Genomic DNA, 24371 nt, shown 5'->3' with positions numbered 1-24371 from the left:
TTTCTTTTTTTTAACAGCAGCTTGAATGGACTAAGACAACAATCTACTCTCATTCTCAGAAATGATTTATAATGGAGGGACATAGCCTGAATACTTTCCTCAGCCTGACAATCAGTTGACAAATTTAGTCACATTATAACTCTACTCTAGTCCTTACTATTTAATTTTTTTTTAAGTCCATGATTAACAGATCAAAGTCTCTACATAAATCTAACTCATTTGAGAAAAAAAATTTAATTTGGATTTAAGAGGTGATTATTCACTTTACAAATTAGATTCTTACTGTATAAAAAAATAAACATAGCATTTCTTCAAAGATCAAGCTGTTTTGTATTTACATATGATCCAATATATATATAATCTTTAACAAATAAACCTGTATGTCTGTATGTAACACAAAGTAATTTCTATGTCTTGAACTTTTAAAAGAAAGCAAATAAAAACAATACAAACATATCAGAACGTAATTTTCAAAATATGTATATATGAGAATTCACTGGTGGTCCAGTGGTTAGGTGGAGAAGGCAATGGCACCCCACTCTAGTACTCTTGCCTGGAAAACCCCACGGACAGAGGAGCCTGGTAGGCTGCAGTCCATGGGGTCGCTAAGAGTCGGACACGACTGAGCGACTTCCCTTCCACTTTTCACTTTCACGCACTGGAGAAGGAAATGGCAACCCACTCCAGTGTTCTTGCCTGGAGAATCCCAGGGACAGGGGAGCTTGGTGGGCTGCCGTCTATGGGGTTGCAGAGTCAGACATGACTGAAGTGACTTAGTAGCAGCAGCAGCCAGTGGTTAGGACTCCACACTTTTACCTCTGTAGACTCAGGAACTAAGATCCCACAAGCCACATAGCAAGGCCAAACAAAACGTGTGTGTGTGTGTGTATAGGATTCCCTGGTGGCTCAGACATAAAGAACTTGCTTGCAATGCACACACACAGAGTTAAAGTTAGCAGTTAAGACTTTTTAAGCTACTATTTCTTATGATCCTTCTATGTGTTTGACTCTATGCAAAGGGCTACATGTGGTTATCTCATTTAATCTGCACAGTTAAGCCTTTTTTCTTAATCAATGAGAATATGAAGGTTTATAGAGGTCCAGGAATTTGCTCAGAGCCCTCCTTGGAGCAAGTGACCTAGTTGGGACTCAAACCAAGGCCTGTGTGATTGCAGAACTCAGCTGTTTCCAGCATACACACAATATACTACAGAGCAGGAGCTTCTATGTCCCTATGACCTACAATGCTCAAGGTCATTCAGTTTCTGGTTGTCTTCTGTGAACCATCCCATCCTGACTAGGCACCTGGCTATGCAATCAGATCAGAGGAGACCATAAAAGTCAAAGTAGATTATAAAAAGTTTGTCCTTGTGAATGCGAAAGTTAGTCACTCAGTTGTGTCTGACTCTTTGTGACTCCATGGACTGTAGCCCACCAGGCTCCTCTGTCCATGGAATTCTCCAGGCAAGAATTTGGGAGTGGGTTGCCATTTCCTTCTCCAGGGGATCTTCCCAACTATTGTTATCTTTCTTTTTACCCTTAATGTCTATTCTAACACTAAGTTTAACGGTACCACTGCAAGGCATTAATGAAGACAAAGTCATAGAAACCAAACGGTGATAGACATTAGAGATTATTCAATCCAATGCTCTCATTTTCAAATGAGGAAGCTGAGGTCAAGAGAAGCTAACTTGCAAGGGTGATATTAGTAGTTGATGCAATCTGATCTATAATGAAGATCTCTGATTCTTTACACTATCCATAGTATAAGGAATTTCCTTCTATGGAGATATTTTTAAAAGTTTCTTGAACAAGATTTTTTTCAGTTATTAAGTCATAATCACAATGAAGGGGTAATATTAACACTCCATAAAGGTATAAAATGAAAAGTAAAGGCCTCTTCTTTCCTTCTACCTTCTAATCCCACTTCACTCCCCAGGGATAACCATTATTAAGTTTCTTGTGTGTTCATCCAAAATTGTTTGGCCACCTGATGCAAAGAGCCAACTCATTAGAAAAGACCCTGATGCTGGGAAAGATTGAAGGCAGGAGGAGAAGGGGACGACAGAGGGTGAGATGGTTGGATGGCATCACCGACTCAATGGACACAGGTTTAAGAAAACTCCAGGAGATAGGGAAGGACTGGGAAGCCTGGCGTGCTGAGTCCAGAGGGCCGCAAAGAGTCAGCCAAGACTGAGAGACTGAACAACAACAATACACATATATGTGTGAAGTAATTTAAATATGGAAGCCCAGAAATGACTCTCTCCTCTCAGATTGATGTTTTTCTTTACCTAATTTAGTCAACAGTCATAATATTGCACAAAACATGCAAAAGCAGTATTATAATATATCCGTTTAAGTTTGCAAAGCTATGAGTAGGTAGGATGTTCTCCTTAGGTACAGCTCACCTGTTCTCCAGGTCCGGCATGCTTAAGTTTCTAGCAGCAAAGCACATTTTGAGCGGGATGACCTTCCTGTCCTTGGTGCTGTTCTGGTGTTTTGGAGAACCAGAGTCCTCACTGCCACTAAAGCTGGGTGACTGGGGAGCAGCACCTTCCCAGGGCAGATCTGACACCAATGATGGCTTCTTGATATATGGCGTTACTTCTCGTATGAATTTAACTACAAACAAAAGTCAAAGAAGAAGGTCAGTATTTTTACTTCCTATGAAAAATAACAACTGAAATATATACATACAGGAACTATCTTGCATGAAGTGAAAAAAAAATACACAAAGTTAAAGAGCCCGCACACAGAGTCTTAGGATTAGAGGGTGCTTTAAGAGCACAGGTAATCCAAATGATACACCACTACTCTATCCTAAAAACTGAATTCTGAGTCTTTGCATATTGTTTCTTCTTAGGACTCCCTTCTCCCTTTGCCTGCCTGGTCAACTCACCTCCTCAGCAGCCTATTCTGTTTACTCTCTCCATGGTCCTGCCATTTACTCACTCCTCTGTAATAACTTCTAAGCACCCTGGGGGTGTAATCCTTTGTTAATAATACTTCAGTTCCCCTTCTGGCTGCAAGTTCCCCAAAGGCAGGGTTTATGGTTTATTCAATCTTGATGTCCAACATTCACACCAGTGCCTGTTCAGTAAATGTTTGAATACACGAGTAAAGGGAAAAAATGAACAATTAAATACTTGAATTATCTCAGTAGTGGGACAACACAAATGAATCTGGATATAGATTCATTACCTCCTGAGACAGCCCCATCTAGCTTTAAACAACTCTTCTCGTTCCTGGAAAATCCCATGGATGGAGAAGCCTGGTAGGCTGCAGTCCATGGGGTCGCTAGGAGTCGGATGCGACTGAGCGACTTCACTTTCACTTTTCACTTTGATGCATTGGAGAAGGAAATGGCAACCCACTCCAGTGTTCTTGCCTGGAGAATCCCAGGGACGGGGGAGCCTGGTGGGCTGCCGTCTATGGGGTTGCACAGAGTCGGACGCGACTGAAGCGACTTAGCAGCAGCAGCATTTAGAAAACTTGAAACTTTCACTCATTGGTTTGCTGTCTACAGAGGCCATACAGAACAAACTTAATCTCTTCTACTTGAGGGCCCTTCAAACATCTGAAGTTCGAGATTATCTCTCTCTTCTCCAGGCTAGGTATCTCTACTTCAATTAGATTCAACTCAATCAACATTTGTAGCTACCTGCCAAGTATCAGGCATTAGGCTAGCCGCTGAGAATACAAGAGCAGCTTAGGCGTGGACTCTGCCCTCAGGAATGCCCAGTCTAGTAAGAGAGACAGTTATGAAAACAAATCATCATAGCTTTGAAAAACAAGTACAAAGATACTGTACTTGTTTTTCTATTAATGATAGCTTTCTATTAATGGTATTAAAGGGTTTTTCTATCAATGGTAGTCCCAAATTAAGATATGGCTTTTAATCAAAAGAAAACATTTTTCTTTTTAAGTTCACTTTTAAGAGGTACACTTCTTTTACCTCCTTTATGACTGGCGACTACTGTCATTTGAGGTATAGTGTTCTTATTTCAAAAACTAGATAAAGTGAACATTATTAAAATCTTAAAAAGCATTAAAATGTCAATAAATAGTTGAATATAGATAAATCAGTCATCATTTCCTCTGCTAACATCAATATATGTTACCGCAGGCATCTACCTCCTCTCAAATTACACTGTGGTAGCTCATTAGAGTAGTATCAAGGGAACTGAAAGACTAGAAAGATATGATCATTATCGATGCTTATCAATGTCATAATAGCTAGTATTAATCTTTTATAGCATTAGAAACTTTACAAGCCTTTGAAACTTTACTAATAGATTGTACGTATGTGTGTGTGTTAGTTGCAAACAAGTAAAAATTCTAGGCATATACTAAACATTCAATAAATAGTAGGTGCCATTCTTCTTCTCTAAATTAAAAAGCTAGAAAAGTTAAAAAAATTTAACAGCCATCAGTAGAAGAGGCAAAATTATTTTCTTATAAGTTATTCAACAAGATCTGCTAAAGTTAAATGTACTTCTAGGAGATACAATAATACTAATGTCAACATTTAGAAAGATTTCTGTGTGTTTATGTGGGTGCTTTCTATGTCTAGTTATAATACGTGTATTTTCTAGGTGGAGAGAGTAAGAGTTAACTGCTTCAGGTTGCCAAGGAGACTTTTTCATCCTAGAAAAATGAGCAGGGCTACACCTCGTATATGCCTTGAGCAGCTGACTCGGGCATCTGAACACAAGCGTTAGTGCTTTCAAGAGAGAATAAGATCACAACAACTTTGGCAGAAATTCTTCAAGTTTCCAGGCACTGCTAATGGCAGAGATTTACTTTTTAAACATTTAAAGCAGTATACTAACTTTTGGGCTCACAATTGGGAGAAATTAAAAGACATTCTAAATGACTATTCTTAAATACTATAGTGTTAGAAAAGCCCCCTTTATGACATACTCAGATGTTCACTTGATCACAGAGTAGCATCAGCGAGCTTATTACTATACATATTTAAATGAAACAGACATAAGCACATAGCCTCCTGCACAGCCTTATTAAAGGAGCAATGAGTTTTACTTGAGTTGATGACAATGGCACCCATACCCCATCTAACCGGCCATCCACAACAGCTGGAGAACCATAGACAGATATCTAATTTACCTGGGAAGCAATACACAGGCTTATGTGATTTCAGTGTTCTGCTTTAAAACAAAGTAACTATCGCTTGTGTTTGTCCTGAGATTTTCAATTAATTTCATTACCCATCATCCTGGGCTTCCCTGGTGGCTCAGAGGGTAAACAATCTGCCTGCAATGCAGGAGACCTGGGTTTGATAACCTGAGTTGGGACGATTCCCTGGAGAAGGAAATGGCAATCCACTCCAGTATTCTTGCCTGGAGAATCCCGTGGACAGAGGAGCCTGGCGGGCTACAGCCCATCGGGTCACAAAAAGTAGGACACGACTGAGCAACTAAGCACAGCACCCATCTTCCTACTCCATTTCACTCCAAGGCCTGTCCAAGTCCACAGAAGTAGGAGATACATCCTTTCTGAGGATCTCAAATTACTACTGAGACGACAAAGGAGAACTCAAATTTCCTTTTAAACCTCTAAGCTACAGTGGAATAAATCCAAACAAACCAGAAATAAGGTAGCTCTGAAATTCATCCCCAACAATTAAAATTTTAGGATTTTAAAATTATGGCCTTTTATAATAAATTTATGCAAACTGGCAAAAAAGGGTATTTTTCAGGCCTCAATTAAATTCTAACATGGCTATCTATTACTTTTATTCAAAAGTATTAGCTTTCATGCTTTTATATATATGAACATAGAACAAACGGTTGAAATAATTTGGGTATTTGGACTGTTTACTGTATAATTTCTCCTTGGTAGTCTTCTTCAACTACTAATCTTATATGGTAAAACCCACTGTGGGTCATTTATAAAGTAAATATTTAAAAAATGAATTTAAAAAGTGATTTTCTTTGGAATGTTTCTTCAAACTGCAAAAGTATATGCAAGCTTTTCATTTTTTAACAAAAAAATGTTTTAAACATCTTAGGTCTGCATTTTTAAATGTTTTTGTAAGGAAGATAGCTACCAGCAAATTTCCTTGTGGAAACTGCTAAACAGTAAGTAGATGTTTGTTGAAAATCCTTTATATAACTCATCCACAACCAGAAAACACTGTGCATTTGAAAAATTACTTCAAGGTACATATTTTTCTTTTCTTTTTGGTGCTGACATTTATGTTTATTTTCTGTGACATATCTCTGTTTTTATAAGTCAATTCTACTCTTAGTACTTCTCCCTCCCCTAAAAAGAAGTACTGCTTTATGTGAAATAATGCTCCTATCTGTGTCATTCCCCTCTTGCTTACTTCAAAACATACGAAAGCAGGGACTTCCTTTTGGTCCAGTGGCTAGGACGCCACACTTCCCATGCAGGGGCCCAGGTTCGACCCCTGATTGGGAAAGTAAATCACACAGGCCACAACTAAAGATCCTGCATGCTGCAACTAAGACCCGGCACAGCCAAATGGATAAAATAAAATAAATAAATAAATAAATAAATATATATTTTAAATAGAAAGCAGAGGACTGTTGACAACTGTAAGAAAGTCTTGACCACCTATAGTATTAGAAAAAATGGAAAGATAAAGACTTTTATTTTCACTAAAGCAGAGGCAACAAGAAAGGCACTTTGCATAAGGCTGCTTAGGAATAATTTATAATGCTTCTTAATCTCCTGCTAAAATACGAAAGTAGAGGCTAGTTTTATTTTGTTTTTTAATTAACCTTATCAGATTTTTAAAAACGATGTAAAATGACTCAAACAGTATAAAACCAGAGGCAGAACTCAGGGTATATCAGAGTTACTAGGTGAAAAAAGTAAGTTCTCAAAAGAAAAATAAAAGCTTTTATGTTTTAAAAAATTATATATAATTAGTATGTTCATAAAGTACTCAAGAAAATATGTCCATTTGCTAATAATGGTTACATCTGTATTGTAATTACAGTGATTTCTTCTATTGAAAGTTATTTCTACAATGCTTGAACTTTTAAATAAGCATGTGTTCTATTAAATAAATAATACTAAAGTTAATTCTGGGCTTCCCTTGTGGTTCAGCTGAAACCCCCTGCAATGTGGGAGACCTGGGTTCGATCCCCGGGATGGGAAGATCCCCTGGAGAAGGGAAAGGCTACCCACTCCAGTGTTCTGGCTTAGAGGATTCCATGGACTGTAGTCCATGAAGTCACAAAGAGTCGGACACAACTGAGCAACTTAATACACGCCATCAAATAACAAAGAAAAACATGGATTAGAAGCCAATTTCAGGAAAAGATTCAAGGACAGAGACAACAACAATGGGGAAAAGTGACTGTTCCATAAATGCTGAAAGAACAATGGAGTATCAGCATGTAGCTGTCGTACGTCTGTATCTCACATCCTCCAATGCATTTGCTAACCTACGGTTGATGCTCTTTGGATAATTTTTGCAAAGTCACTGAAGCATAAAAACAGAGCAACAAATTTTAAAGTCAAATGAAATTCAGTACAAGCCTTGATATTACCATTTACCTTTTGAGAGGTCTGAAGCACATAATTTTCTTGTCTAAGCCTCAGTTTCCACATTTGTAAAATGTTAAATACCAACTTCAAATGGCTATGGCGGTTGAATGAGAAATGTAAGAAAAGTGCCAATGCCTGTGCTTGAGCACACAATGAATATCAGTGTGTATTTTGGTGTGCAATTAATACAATATACTCTGGACAATGTGGCTCAGAGGTTAAAGCGTCTGCCTGCAATGTGGGAGACCCGGGTTCAATCCCTGGGTTGGGAAGATCCCCCGGAGAAGGAAATAGCAACCCACTCCAGTACTCTTGCCTGGAGAATCCCATGGAGGGAAGAGCCTGGTAGGCTACAGTCCACGGGGTTGCAAAGAGTCGGACATGACTGAACTACTTCACTTCACTCTGGACAAAGTAGGTAGAGGCTAAGGTAAGAAATTGAACAGACCATATTTGAATTTCAGTTCTGTCAATTATAAACTTCATGATTTGGACAAATAATTCAACTTTTCAATTTCAATTTCTAGTCCACAAAACTCTAATATTAACCTTAATACCAACTATCCTGAATAACTGAGAGGATTAAATAAGATTAACTATTTTCCTGGGTTCTAAAATCACTCTGGGTGGTGACTGCAGCCATGAAATTAAAAGCTGCTTGCTCCTTGGAAGGAAAGCTATGACAAACCTAGACAGCATATTAAAAAGCAGAGGCATCACTTTGCTGACAAAGGTCCGTATAGTCAAAGCTGGTTTTTCCAGTAGTCATGTACGGATGTGAGAGTGGGGCCGTAAAGAAGGCTAAGCCCTAAAGTCTCAGGGGCTCAGAAGATTGTACAAAATCTTGATGGACTGCAAGATCAAACCAGTCAATCCTAAAGGAAATCGGCCCTGAATATTCTTTGGAAGGACTGATGCTGAAGCTCAAATTCTTTGGCCACCTGTCATGGAGAGCTGATTCACTGGAAAAGACCCTGATGCTGGGAAAGACTGAAGGCAAAAGAAGAAGCAGGCAGCAGAGGATGAGATGGTTGGATGACATCACCAACTCAATGGACATGAATCTGAGCAAATTCCAGGAGACAGTGAAGGACAGGGAAGCCTGGCATGTTGCAGTCCATGGGGTCACAAAGAGTTGGACACAATTTAGCAAATGAACGATAACATATGTCACAGTTTCTGGTTTGCTCATCTTTTCCATTTGACCAAGGGTCACTGAAGGGATTAAAAGCCAAGACTACAAAAGTCAACAATAATTACAACACATCACTTCTGTAGTGTTTATCTATCCATGGTTCTTCACTCTTTTTAGTCACTCCTCAGAACTGCATTGCTGTCTTTGCAGGACTACTTAAGGTCCTGAATACATTCTCTTGCACATTCATGAGGTGAAATTCATGTACTTTCATAACACATACACAATCTTTTTGTGACTCTGGCTTGACATCACACTTGCTTCCAACCTTTCAGAGCAAGTTTTACCCCAATCCATATGACATCACTGTAACAATATGTGTACTTAGTTTTAGTACAAATGAATGTAATACAGTGGTCAAAATTTGGCAGTATCTTGATAAAGTGCTCACAACAGGGATCATGAACATATAGATGAACCACAAATACTGGCTGATGAACTATGAAAAATTCTGTCACAAATATAGATATATTTTATAGTCCTAATTTCCCTATCCTGGGGAAAACATGAGAAATATTTATGGCATGGGTGGTAAAATCCAGTTAAAAACTGCTGCTAATAGCTCTAGATTAAGGATTTTTGCAAATATTTGAATAAAGCATCCATGTTCAACACTATCATCTTCTTTTTGATTATGTGGAAACTGGTCACTCCACAGACCAAAGGTTATCACACAAAATGCACATGAATGATCTTTGTTGAGGTTCTCGTCAACTAAATCTGTTATTAGAAAACATAAGCCATTAGAACAAAATTCTACTTAATAAACTATTATCTACTTAAACACATGGTTTGCGGATGAGCAGTTTGTTCTTGAAGTGATATAAAAATATAATATTATAGGGAGTCAATAATGGTTTAAAACATACTTCTATAAGAAAGCCCTTGTCTCACAAACCCAAGATAACATGCTTTTATCTACTCCTAACATAAATGAGCTTCCCTCATAGCTCAGTTGGTAAAGAATCCGCCTGCAATGCAGGAGGCCCTGGGTTGATTCCTGGGTTGGGAAGATCTGCTGGAGAAGGGATAGGCTACCCACTCCAGTATTCTTGGGCTTCCCTTGTGGCTCAGCCGGTAAAGAATCCACCTGCAATGTGGGAGACCTGGTTTCGATCCCTGGGTTGGGAAGATCCCCTGGTGAAGGGAAAGGCTGTCCACTCCAGTATTCTGGCCTGGAGAATTCCATGGACTGTATAGTCCATGGGGTCGAAAAGAGTAGGACAAGACTGAGCAACTTTCACTTTCAGTAACATAAATGATAGGATTTCCCTCATAGCCCAGTTGGTAAAGAATCTGCCTGCGATTCAGGAGATGTGGGTTCAATTCCTGGGTCGGGAAGATCCTCTGGAGAAGGAAATGGCAACCCACTCCAGCGTTCTCGTCTGGAGAATCCCATGGACAGAGGAGCCTGGCAGGCTACAGTCCATAGGATCACAAGAGTCGGACACAACATAGCGACTAAACCACCGACATAAATGATAGGAGACAATTTTTACTATTAAAAAAAAAAGATTGTAATGTTTCCCCCTTTTCAACATCAATGTCTATGTACAAAGCATGTAGGTTACTTAAAATGTTTAATACACACTCTGACCTCAAGTTGTTTAGTTGAAAAGGAAAAGAAAGATATACAACCCGCCCCCAAAAAGACCAATTAATAAAGGAGAAATGAGAAAAGATACTATATGATGAAGGCTGTTAAAGAAATAGAAATAAAATGTTACACAAAACTGGATGTAACAACAGCAAACAAAATTAAATAACTGAAAATTATTTAATAAAAACACTAATAAAGTAATGTTTTTCTACTAAACCAGAAAAAAAAGACCTAGCAGTTTAAGCACAAGGAAATGCTTATCCGTTGCAAAGTGGATGTCCTGGACTAGCTGGACACACCGGATGGTTTGTTTTAGACAGGCACGCCAAGTGATAAACTATAGACGGAAACACAGTATTAACCCAGCACAATAGCTGTGCTCAAGGGGTCAGCAAGCATTCCATCCTGAACATCCAGTCACTTACCACGGGGGAACAAGAACGCCATCCAAGTTTCCATCTCTTTAACCACTTCACAATTTTTTTATTGTACAAAAGAACTGCTATTAGTAACTGCCAAGCTTTTGTTGTCACGAGGGATTTTCTGACCAAATTGGCAGAATTAACTGAGTTCAGAAAGAGGAGAAAAGACAAAGATGTGTTCATTTTCTTTTCCTCCTCCTCCTTTTTTTTCCCTTCATTCTTATATAACACATGACTGAGGAGTTCAGCTGTGGTAAACCGAGAATTGCCAGAGTGCACAGACATCAACCACCGTAGTGAATTTAAGCTACAATGCAATGTACTGGTCAACCCACAACAAATAATGGCTTTCACTTATAATTCGTTTTATTAACTTTTTAAATTAAAGGGTAATTTTCAAAAAGCTGGAACAATTTAAGCATCAAAATAAATAATAGTGGTATGGGATTATAAATATCCATGAGTCCACACAGATATAAATAATTGAATAAATAAATAAATGAGGGATAAGGGATAGCTCTTAAAGATGAATTTCAATTAGAGAATTCCCTGGTGGTCCATCCACTGCTTAGGTCCATTCTTATGGCAGAGGGCCCAGGTTCAATCCCTGGTCTGAAAATTAGGATTCCACAAGCCATGTGGTGCAGCAAAGAAGCAGAAGGAGAAGAAGAGGAATTCCAATTAACAAGTGTTAAAGGAATGAGAAAAAAAGGAAATCATCATTAGGACACTACACTAATAACTGTTGTACACCAAACCAGTAATGAACACTAAAATTAGTGAAAGGCTTAAAGAATAAGGGTGAAAGTTCAAATAGTAATAGGATACTTACAGTCTCAACAGATCTTCACCAAGATATTTATTAATTACAAAGGAGGAAATGGTAGCTTTATGTGGAGAGATTCGATAGTTCTAAAGTATTAAGACATACGACATCATGCACCCTACCCTCCCATATATACTGAGAAGGCTATATCACTTCTGTAGTATTCTTGCTCAAAAAATACACAAGGTCCATTTGTTCATGATAAAATGTGACACAAATCCAAATTGATAGATATTTTACAAAATGATTCAAATGGTTCAAAATCGATTCCCACAATGAGGTTAGTTAACACATCTATTACTTCACATAATTACAATTTTTAAGTGTGGTGAGAACATTCAGATCTATTCTCTTTGCAACTTCCAAGTATATAAGACAGTTTTGTTAACTATAGTCACCAGATTGAACATCAGATCCCCAGAACTTATTCATCTTATAATCGGAAGTTTGTACCCTTTGACCAAATACCACTTTGCATTTCCCTCCACTCACTTTTAGTTTTACTTATTCTTAACAAGTCAGAGTAAATTTGAGAGGTCAAAATCATGACAAAACCAAAGAACAGTGTCATTCTAGAGGCCATTCCCTTCTCCAGGGATTGAACCCGGGTCTCCTGCACTGTAGGCAGATTCTTTACCAGCTGAGCCACCAGGGAAGCCCTTTCCATTTTAAAGGCATCTACATGTAATTCCAAAATTTCATGCCAAGCGTTCCTGTCAAATAATACTAAGTAATATTATAGTGCATCTTTGGATATGTGAGAGTTTGCCCTTGCAACTGACAGTCAATTTGTGTTAATATTAGCTTCCTATAATCAGTAAGAGTGCTTATCTTGAGATTATGTTTATCTTCATGCATTCTAAATCCACCTCTCTCCCAGAGATTATTCTAGGAAAGGAGAAAGATCCACAAGTGTAGAGTGTAGTATGTACCCTTGAATTATAGAGCTACAGTCAATATAGCCTAAATAAATGATCATATTTAGAGGTGAATGAAATAGCTATCAATTTCACATGCATTATGTTTTGACTCCTTATACACACACACAGCCGTCCAGAGTGTCCTGTGGACAAATACTAATCTAAATAATTTACAAAACTGCAGAGCTAGAGGAGACCTCAGTGATCATTTGTATAAACTGTTCATTTTTAAGGATGCTAAACTGAAACTCTAAGAAAAAGGAGGCTCAAAGAAATTTAGAAAACTTCTTCCAAGCTGCAGTCTGTGGCAAAGCCACGGCTAAAAACCCATGTCATCTTTTCCTGAATATGTCCTCAACTTTTAGTTTGGCTTTTGAGATAGTGGAAAGTCATAAAACACTGTTTCTATAAATCCATCAGCCACCAGTACAAATGAGTCAGCACTCAAACTTGCTCACTGGGTCTATACAGTTAAAAAGTGGAGTAACCAGGTCTTATCTAAGATTAACAGCATAATCTCACCGTGTGTGCAAACAAGTGAGCATTTCAATTCATGTTTCAAGAATGGGGGGGGCGGGGGAATAAAAAAGAAAAAAGGGCTGGCTAACAACCTTGCAGAAGGGTGTGTATTTTATGAAGACCTTTCCATTAGCATATTTTTAAAACTCAGGTCAGAGTCCTTTCACCCTGTGGTAATTCACTTTTTCTGTATCAGACACAAGACTTTAATAATAACAACCAGGGATCAATATTTAACTCACTAGCCTGCCCATACTGACAGCACACGGTGCTCTGAGCCGGCAGCAGCACAGAGGCACCAGGACAGTCAGAGCCACGGTCTCCATCCCCGCCGTAGGTGTGGCAGCGATAGGGCGGGGGCGGAAAAGCAGCTGGAAAGCCCCAGCCAAGACAAAACTAAACAAAAAGCACGAGTCAAGAATGCTATTTTTCAAAAGCAAATGATTACTTTTTGGAAAAGAGTGTGCTTCCATGTGTCCATCCTTCAGAAGAATTTACATCCATGCTCGTGGCTTAATTCCATTTTTTTGGAGTTCAGCTTCCTTATATGTAAAAATCATAAAGTCTATCCTTAGGGGGTTATTGTAAAGATTAAATAAAGCATGGACTGGAAAAGGATTTTATGAATTATAACAGCCATACAAATTTGAAATATTACTATTATGACCTAGTGCAGAACCCGACCGTCATTTTCACCAGTTTCACAAATTAGCACAGCACATGGTAAAAAGCATCTGTTAAATGAATGAATGTACAAACTGGTTAAGACCTCCTCCCCAGGAGCATTACCATAGAACATAAAGGATTACATGTGGTGTGAACTCAGAAAAATGACCACTGTGCCTTTCTGCATCTGCCCTAATCACAGCAGAGAACTACCGTGAGGGTTAATGAACAAAGCTCACAAAGCAGACCTGATCTCAGAGGAAACAGGCCCCTCTCAGCCCTGCCATCTCTGAAGGATGAATAAAACACATCCCATGTCTCTACCAGTCTCAAGATATAATAGAGGACACAAATATTCAATCGCCGACCTCAATACTCAGTGTTCAAAAACAGAGTTAAGTGTTTTATGTGAATAATTTCACTGAATCTCATGATACCCCTAGGAGGCAGGGACATTTATTACTTCCATTTTACAAATGAGGATATTGAGACCTTAGAGAAAAAAAAAACAAAAACTTTGCATGTGCCACTCTACTAGTAAATAACAAAGACAGAAAGACCAACCGTGTAAATACTACTATATTTTACCAATGAATAAGTAATAACAACTCACTATATTAAGCTCCATTACAGAACTATATATAGAATGTATTACACAAAGTAATAGGAGACTTATCACTGAAAGATAGCAGAAGTACCCCAGGCAGACAAGGTGGAAGTGAGTGTGCCTGGCTGAGGTTACAGCATCCAGTCGAGGACATGAAACATTCAGAGAAATGTAAGCGGTTAGGAAAGGCCATAATCAGGGTCAAGGTAAAATGCTGTGATCTGTTCTAGAAAGGTTGTTGATATTTAGTTAAGGGTGATCAAATACTGTGAAAAGTAGCCCTGGCTGTTATGGATCATTTCTCCTTAAAGAACTACCAAGGTGAATATTCAAAAAGAAAAAAGTGAGGTCACTACTGAAACACAGATCACAAACTTCATAATAAAATGGATAAATACGTATTTTAAAGAACTGAGTTAAAGAAGGATACAACCTAGATGTCACTCAACACATCACTTGAGTTGTGAGCAGGATTAGTATAAACTGTGTGCTCTGGAGCTCCTCTCCTCAGTGGCAAAATGTAATCAAGTCAAAGGATTGTTTGTCTGCACTCCAAACATACCTGCACAGGATATTTCAAATTTGTCCCTAGCCTAATCTACACACCTATGTGGGCAAAATCTGAAAGAAGTAGGCTGGAAATGCTAGATACTGGGAAGAAGAAATGGGAAGGAAAATATTATCCAATTAAAAGGAAAAGCCATTATGTTACACCCAACAAACAAGACACCAGAACTACCCCTCCACACACCCAAGGATCAGTAGGCAAGAGAAGGAAGGAAAAAGGAAGGCTAAAACTGGAGATCTTTCTCCCTGCCTTACTAGGAGCCTGTGAAATACCAATTCTGGTAACAACCTCTTCCCTGGGATGGATCTGAGGGCAAATGCAGAGAAAGTATTTCATATAACTTCCCTTAAGCTCTAAGAAAGTAAATTAGGCCATGCATATGAGAATTCTCCTTTTGCTAAGGATGGTAAAGCATCCACCTACAATGCAGGAGACCAGGGTTCAATCCCTGGGTCGGGAAGATCCCCTGGAGAATGGCTACCCACTCCAGTATTCTTGCCTGGAAAATCCCATGGACAGAGAGGCCTGGCAGGCTACAGTTCAAGGGGGTCACAGAGTTGGACATGACTGAGCAACTTCACTTCACTTCATGATTCTGTAAATAGGCAATTAAAAATATAACTTCAGGAAAACAAACTATATACATACCATGACAATGTGTGGCCAATGCAGCAGTAACATCACAAATACTTTTCATTTCCCCTTCCATAAATGAATTCAGCCCAACGGTCAAACTAAGGATTTGAACTAAGTAAAAATGCAATTGATGCCAAGAAAGATGTGGTAAACTGAAGAGCAGAAAAATACTTGTTTAAGCCACAAGCTATTCAATTAAGACAGACTATTGAAGGGGCTGAAGTTGCCAGTTTTCATGTTGGTAGGGTATTGAAAATATCTTGCTTCAGTTTAAGACTGCTACTGCTAAGTCACTTCAGTCGTGTCCGACTCTGTGCGACCCCAAAGACAGCAGCCCACCAGGCTCCCCCGTCCCTGGGATTCTCCAGGCAAGAACACTGGAGTGGGTTGCCATTTCCTTCTCCAATGCATGAAAGTGAAAGTGAAGTCGCTCAGTTATGTCCAACCCTCAGCGACCCCATGGACTGCAGCCTTCCAGGCTCCTCCATCCATGGGATTTTCCAGGCAAGAGTACTGGAGTGGGGTGCCATAAGACTGGATGCTCTTAAATATGTTTTAGGTTTACCAAAGCTTAAATCTGTAGTCAGTTCATTTAGGTGTGGGTGATGTATTTAACCTGAGATCCTTTCTTTCCATAGAGCAAAATTAATGAATCATCTGTCCCTGTGAAAAATCTGTGCTTCTGAAAGAATTTTAAATCTAAGCTAGGAAAGGCCTGAGGTGTTATACCTAAAAGGAATTGTGGCAAAGTCTGACTTCTTAGAAACTACTGTCTCAACATGTTTTCTTTTGAGGAGCAATAAAATTCCATATTTGGAATAATACCTGATGGCATGAATACAACCAGTGAATCTGGAGCTAGGGGGAAGATTTCTGGTGCTCCTGGTGCTCCTACGGAAGCAAAAGCCCTGAACAGCAATGCTACCCACTCTTGCTTCCTCACACTCTGAGCCAAGGAGGACAGTCCTCACCAGTCTCTAGCTTATAAGACAACATTAAGAGAAGAATCTCAATAATAACAGATTACTAATGGAGTTAAAAAAAAAAAAAAAGGCAGGAGGAAAGGGTTTGACGAAATATTGTAAATGGAAAAGGCAAAAATCCAAAGGTTAATATTTTTAGAAATTCCAATAGTACATAAAATTCACAACCTACATGTTGTATGAATAGGAACCATCACACTACCTTCTACTATAAGCTCTTTAAAGGTAGACATTTTTCTCTGTTCAAAATAATTCCTACTAACCAGGGAGGTTCAAGGACTTACTCCTGCTCTTCATAAGCCTTAAGGTAAAAACTGGGAAGGACAAACACAAGGAGAAAGCCTCTAAGCCAATGAGAAGAGAGGAAGGAGACAGGGCCAGAGGCTGTACACCCTTAAATAAATAATAAATGACTGCAAAGAAGTTTGCCTAGGTCAGGGTTAAATCTGATATGCTGGTAAGGGATCACAGAAAGGCTGGGAACAAACAGCTGTAGCTAAACATTATAGATATTCAGGTAATTGCTGAAGTCACATGAGTAGATGACCTAAACACTGGGTGTATACAAGGGAGATAAATAAGGCCCTGCTCCTAAACCAGCTAGCACCAGTTTCTGCAGACAGGCAGAAAGAGATCCTAAAATAATTTTCCATCCAGGTATAATGCATAGAAGGGAAGGAAAATTAACATTGTTTGAACACCTGTTATGTGCTTCATATAAATGGACATAAATTTGAGCAAACTCCAGGAGACAAGTGAAGGAAATGGGAGTCTGGTGTGCTATAGGCCATGGGGTCACAAAGAGTTGGACATGACTTAGTGACCGAACAACAATAACTTCATATAAAATAGTTTATGTAACCTTCGGAATCATTTGACTGAGAAACAGAGGCTTAAAGAAAATAAACTGTCTTCCCCACAACATGCAGAGCTCTAGGTCTGCTAGGTTCCAAAGCCAATGCTATTTCTTCTACAACACAATCACCTGTATGGATTCAGTCGGGTGTATTCTGCTCAACAGTAAAACTGGTGGCCTTCTGATCACCTTATTTTGTGGACCTACAGGTTCCTAGAGCATAATAAGCCACTGATTTCCTAGCTCTTGCCTTGATGAAAGCTCCTGGGCTGTGCCGATACTGGCTGACAGCTGTACAACTTACTCCTGCTGCTGCGGAGACACTGCTGGGACAGGATCACGAAAAGGCATGCATGAACAGCCAGGAAGCTAAAAACACGTGAAAGCAGGATTCTCTGGGGGTCAAGACCTCCAATTCCACCATTCTCACTAGTTGAAGAGATAAGGAAAGAGTTCACAATAGTGGATACTCCCAAAATAATGTAAATTTATGGGACTTTTTTGTTATTTTGTAGCAGCAGCTTTATCTCCAATTACATTTTGCTCAAATACTGGCCTTCCCTTGTGGCTCAGCTGGTAAAGAATATGCCTGGAGATGCTAAAGATCTGCCCAAAGATCCCCTGGAGAAGGGAAAGGCTACCCACTCCAGTATTCTGGCCTACAGAATTTCATGGACTGTACAGTCATGGGGTCACAAAGAGTAGACACGACTGAGTGACTTTCACTTTCACGTTCTTTCACTTTCAAGCAAATATTAAAATTCATCTTCTATCTCATAGTAAATGCTGCAGATTATGGTAATTCACTCTTCACCCAGAGCCAAAGAGGACAAGAGAAACTCAATTAAGATGACATATATTAGGAAAATAATAGCAAATCTGATTAATCTCATATGAATAATTAAGAGTTGATTACGCAAAAAAATGTTTAAGACAAAACTCAAGATTATTACCCTTCAAATAAGAAATCTAAAATAACCTGCTCAAAATTTTTCCTGAAAATCTGAGAATAATTTCAGATTGGTATTTTTTTTTTGGTAGTGTTGTTGACAATAAAGATGATCTAACAGGATTAACATTCCTTCTAGCTGTAATCTGTATCCTAATCTGGTTAATATCCAATGATTTAGCAACTGTTCCCCACCCCCAACTTAAAAATATACTCCTTTCTTAATTTCAGATTTCTACAAATGGATAAAATGAATACCTTACTAAGCAGTATTAAAGGATTTTGTGTCCTTGCCTCCTTAATCCTTTCTATTTTGCCACAGCCCCCTCCCCTATTCAGTATATCAACATTACAAAAATAAGTTAGTTGCTGCTTTAAGTACAGATCTGCATTTAAGAAAGCCTTAGGTTCTAAGACTGCTACTTTTGGTTCAGTGCGTTCTCTCCCATTTATTACTGTTAATCAATGGTCCTTCTAGTTCTGTGACATTAATACATCACAATGCTAATACTGCACAAGATGCTTAAACAAATGGTAAGGCATCGAAATCCTTAAATAATCATGCAGTCACACGTAATACTTCATTATCTCAATGGCAACCCTTAGGCCAGGACGCTGTTTTCCTATGGCTTTCCTGAATACCTGCTATAAAATCAGGCCCTTGGAGGCCCTGAAGGTGTAATGGGGTGTAATTACAAAAAAGAAAACAGAGAGAGATGACTCAATTTGTCTGAGATTTCAGTGAGACACCACTGAAGAGGGAAAATACAGAAATAAACAGGCAGCAGCAGTGTTTAAAGGGTTTGGTAAAAGTTATATAGAGAGTCCCCTGCCATTACCCCCAAAGAGAAATAATGAGAATATTAAAGGTAGATAACTTTTAGCAGTCAGGTTGAGGGCTATCTATAGCAAAGAAAAGTAGTCAATATACAAAAGATGACTTCAAGATGGGCTGTAGCTCTAAATTTGAAACACAAGCACAAAGCTTCTGGAAGAAAACATGTGCCCGTGAAGTGGGCAAAGATTTCTTGGACAGGAAGCATAATGCCACCATGAAAGAAAAAACTTCAGATCATCCAAATCCACCATTAAGAAACTGAGTGGTCTTACAGTTCAGGGCCTATTGACCTGTGGCAGCTCCCTATTGCTGGAGAAGGAGAGAAGGGTCTCAGATCCTTTCAGTACTCTTGGTCTTTCAGGAGGGACACAAAAGGGTCGAAGGGAAGAGGGAGGAAAAAAAATCCCTTAGATCTCGGCACAATTTACTCAAAAAGAATATAAGAGAAAAATATTCAACATGCAAAAGTCTTGTGAAGAAAAAGGAGGAAAACCACAGAACATGCCAAAGGCTGAGGAAGACAGCCCTTGGGACAGGAGGCAGAAGGAAATCCTCAACTCTCCAAAGAAGGTGCAAGCCCAGGAAGCAGAAGGAAACCTTAGAGGGCTGACTCTGCCTGGTCAGAGACACAACCATTGGGCATCTGGACCATGAAGAAATGATAAGAGGAGCAGATGAGTTGGAAAGCGTTAGAGAAGAGATAAGAAGACTAAGAAATAAATTTGTGATGATGGACTAGAAACTGGAAACAGTATGAGCAGTATGAAAAGGCAAAAAAATAGGACACTGAAAGAGGAACTCTCCAGGTTAGTAGGTGCTCAATATGCCATTGGAGAAGAGTGGAGAAATAACTCCAGAAAGAAAGAAGAGATGGAGCCAAAGCAAATACAACACCCAGTTGTGGATGTGACTGGTAATGGAAGTAAAGTCCCATGCTATAAAGAACAATATTGCATAGGAACCTGGAATGTTAAGGACATGAATCAAGGTAAATTGGAAGTGGTCAAACAGATGGCAAGAGTTAACATTGACATTTTAGGAATCAGTGAACTAAAATGGACTGGAATGGGTGAATTTAACTCAGATGACCATTATATCTACTACTGTGGGCAAGAATCCCTTAGAAGAAATGGAATAGCCCTCATAGTCCACAAGAGTCCAAAATGCAGTACTTGGATGCAATCTCGAAAATGACAGAATGATCTCTGTTCGTTTCCAAGGCAAACCATTCAATATCATAGTAAGCCAAGTCTATGCCCCGACCAATAATGTTGAAGAAGCTGAACTTGAACACTTCTATGAAGATCTACAGGACCTTCTAGAACTAACACCAAAAAAAGATGTCCTTTTCATTATAGGGGACTGGAATGCAAAAGTAAGAAGTCAAGAGATACCTGGAGTAACAGGCAAATTTGGCCTTGGAGTTCAAAATGAAGCAGGGCAAAGGCTAACAGAGTTTTGCCAAGAGAATGCACTGGTCATAGCAAATACCCTCTTCCAACACCACAAGAGAAGACTCTACACATGGACATTACCAGATGGTCAATACTGAAATCAGACTTAATCAGTCTTTGCAGCCAAAGATGCAGAAGCTCTATACAGTCAGCAAAAACAAGATGGAGCTGACTATGGCTCAGATCATGAACTCCTTATTGCCAAATTCAGACTGAAACTGAAGAAAGTAGGGAAAACACTAGACCATTTATGTATGACCTAAATCAAATCCCTTACAATTATACAGTGGAAGTGACAAATAGATTCAAGGGATTAGATCTGACAGAGTGCCTGAAAAACTATGGGCGGAGGTTCATGACATTGTACAGGAGGCAGTGATCAAGACCATCCCCAAGAAAAAGAAATGCAAAAAGGCAGAATGGGTGTCTGAGGAGGCCTTACAAATAACTGAGAAAAGAAGAGAAGCTAAAGGGAAAGGAGAAAAGGAAAGATATACCCATCTGAATGCAGTTCCAAAGAATAGCAAGGAGAAATAAGAAAGCCTTCCTCAGTGATCAGTGCAAAGAAATAGAGGAAAACAATAGAATAGGAAAGACTAGAGATCTCTTCAAGAAAATTAGAGATACCAAGGGAACATTTCAGGCAAAGATGGGCACAATAAAGGACAGAAATGGTATGGACCTAACAGAAGCAGGAGATATTAAGAAGAGGTGGCAAGAATCACGAACTACACAAAAAAGATCTTCATGACCCAGATAACCACGATGGTGTGATCACTCACCTAGAGTCAGACATCCTGGAATGCAAAGTCAAGTGGGCCTTAGGAAGCATCATATGAACAAAGCTAGTGGAGATGATGGAATTCCAGCTGAGCTATTTCAAATTCTAAAAGGTAATGCTGTGAAAGTGCTCCACTCAATATGCCAGCAAATTTGGAAAGCTCAGTAGTGGCCACAGGACTAGAAAAGGTCAGTTTTCATTCCAATCCCAGAGAAGGGCAATGCCAAAGAATGTTCAAACTACCGCACAATTGCACTCATCTCACACACTAGTAGAGTAATGCTCAAAATTCTCCAAGCCAGGCTTCAACAATATGTGAACCATGAACTTCCAGATGTTCAAGCTGGATTTAGAAAAGCCAGAGGAACCAGAGATCAAATTGCCAACATCTGCTGGATCATGGAACAAGCAAGAGAGTTCCAAAACAAAATCTACTTCTGCTTTATTGACTATGCCAAAGCCTTTGACTGTGTGGATCACAACAAACTGTGGAACATTCCTCAAGAGATAGGAATACCAGACCAGCTTACCTGCCTCCTGAGAAATCTGTATGCAGGTCAAGAAGCAACAGTTAGAACTGGACAGGGAACAACGGAGTACGTCAAGGCTGTATACTGTCACCCTACTTATTTGACTTATATGCAGAGTACATCATGAGAAATGCTGGGCTGGATGAAGCACAAGCTGGAATAAAGATTGCCAGGAAAAATATCAATATTTCACATCTCAGATATGCACATGACACCACCCTTATGGCAGAAAGTGAAGAAGAACTAAAGAGCCTCTTGATGAAAGTGAAAGCAGAGAGTGAAAAAGTTGGCTTAAAACTCAACATTCAGAAAACTAACATCATGGCATCCGGTCCAATCACTTCATGGCAAATAGATGGGGAAACAATGGAAACAGTGAGAGACTTTATTTTGGGGGGCTCCAAAATCACTGCAGATAGTGACTGCAACCATGAAATTAAAAGATGCTTGGTCCTTGGAAGAAAAGCTATGGCAAATCTGCTGCTGCTGTTGCTAAGTTGCTTCAGTCGTGTCCGACTCTGTGCGACCCCAGAGACAGCAGCCCACCAGGCTCCCCCATCCTTGGGATTCTCCAGGCAAGAACCTAGACAGCATATTAAAAAGCAGAGACATTACTTTGGCAACAAAGATCCGTCTAGTCAAAGCTGTGGTTTTTCCAGTAGTCATGTATGGATGTGAGAGTTGGACTATAAAGAAAGCTAAGCACCGAAGAATTGATGCTTTTGAATTGTGGTGTTGAAGAAGGCTCTTGAAAGTCCCCTGGACTGCGAGGAGATCCCACCAATCCATCCTAAAGGAAATCAGTCCTGAATATTCACTGGAAGGACTGATGTTGAAGCTGAAACTCTAATACTTTGGCCATCTGATGCAAAGAACTGACTCATTGGAAAAGACCCTGATGCTGGGAAAGATTGAAGGCAGGAGGAGAAGGGGACGACAGAGGATGAGATGGTTGGATGGCATCACCGACTCAATGGACATGAGTTTGAATAAGCTCTGGGAGTTGGTGATGGACAGGGAAGCATGGTGTGTTGCAATCCATGGAATCACAAAGAGTCGCACGTGACTGAACTGAACTGAACTGGAAACAAAGACATTCACGCTGCCCTCTTCATCCTGTTCGCTTTAGGCCTTGAATTCTTTTAGGTCTAATATTAAAAACTGGCCCCTGCTTTCTTTCTGTTAGCATTTTCTGGTGTTTCTCTGATTTTTGTTTTATTTTTAATCATCTGGTAGAGTTTTGTTTTAGGTAGTTTCCTTGTTACCAGCATCTGGATTTTCTGTTTTGACACATTCTCCAGGTCTATTTTTCAACTGGGAAGCTTCACACATATGCATGAAAATATGTTCACCCCATATCATAAAGTAAAATATAACAGCTACAAGGCAGTATATTTAGTATCAGCTTACATACATAGAAGAAAATCTCAAACTGTGTATGTGTGTGTGCACGCACGTTTGTATACATACATACATATATCAAAAATTTAACTGTGCCTATTTCTACATGGTATTTCTTTCTTTTTCCTTATACATATTTCTTAAAGAACACATCAAACACACAAAAAGAATTAAAGGTTTTTGCATAATTAAGTCAATCAAAGAATCTGCAATCAGTTTATATAAGGGCAACTGGAGCACCTAAACTCTTGATGAAAGAATTGTTTAAAAAAATGTAAACCTCAAATAACCTCTTGATCTATAAGCCAGAGGAATAAAACTGGCAATTTTACAGCTTTAAAAAAAAAAGAAATTGAGTAGACAAGATACAGGATTGAAAAAATAGTTACAACATAGACATCTGACAACAGATTTGTGTCTAGAATATATAAAGAGTTCTACAAACCAACAACAAAGAGATAAACAACCCAGTAAAAATTTAGGTAAAAAGACGTCGACATTTTTTATTCCATCCCAATAAATTTCAAGAACAGAAAAAACTGGGACTTACCTCATGGCACAGTGGATAGGAATCCACCTGCTAATGTAGGCAACGAGAGTGCCATCCATGATCCAGAAAGATTCCACATGCCTCAGAGCAACTAAACCCATGTGCCACAGCTACTGAGCTCTCTCCCTAGAGGCTATGAGCCTGTGTGCCCTCGAGTCTATGCTCCACAAGAAAAGCCACTGCGATGAGAAGCCCTCGCTTGATGCAACTAGAGAAAGCCTGCACGCGCGCGCACACACACACACGGCAATGAAGACCCAGCACAGCCAAAAACAGATAAATAAAATTTAGGAAAAAAGGAATAGACAAAACTAATTTGTGGTGAAAGAAATTTAAAAATGGTTACCTAGGGGTGGGGTGGGGAAAGGAATTGACTGGAAATGGCCATGAGGGAACTTTCTGGAGGTGAGAGAAATGTTCTATAGCTTATGTAGTGGTTACACAGCTGTATAAAATGGTAAAAACTCATTGAAATGAACAACTAACAACACATTATTGTATGTTAATTATACTTCAAGTTTTTTT

At 39.2% G+C, this 24371-nt stretch overlaps 1 protein-coding gene across 2 annotated transcripts in view; it reads right to left on the bottom strand.

Annotated features, from left to right (window-relative positions):
* Window positions 1–24371, bottom strand: part of SNTB2 (syntrophin beta 2) — a 69806-nt gene that overhangs the window by 31300 nt on the left and 14135 nt on the right. For both annotated transcript variants that reach the window (XR_008704577.1, XM_055554256.1), the window contains exon 2: window positions 2412–2625. Coding sequence is in view for 1 of the 2 variants with exons in the window: in XM_055554256.1 (XP_055410231.1) it covers window positions 2412–2625 (214 nt within the window). In the remaining variant the exon portion in view is untranslated. The remainder of the gene's footprint in view (window positions 1–2411; window positions 2626–24371) is intronic.

Source organism: Bubalus kerabau, chromosome 17 (genome assembly GCF_029407905.1).
Source record: "Bubalus kerabau isolate K-KA32 ecotype Philippines breed swamp buffalo chromosome 17, PCC_UOA_SB_1v2, whole genome shotgun sequence".
Lineage (NCBI taxonomy): Eukaryota > Metazoa > Chordata > Mammalia > Artiodactyla > Bovidae > Bubalus > Bubalus kerabau.
The sequence above is the reverse complement of the archived record's forward strand: the minus strand, read 5'-3'. Positions and strand labels throughout refer to the sequence as shown.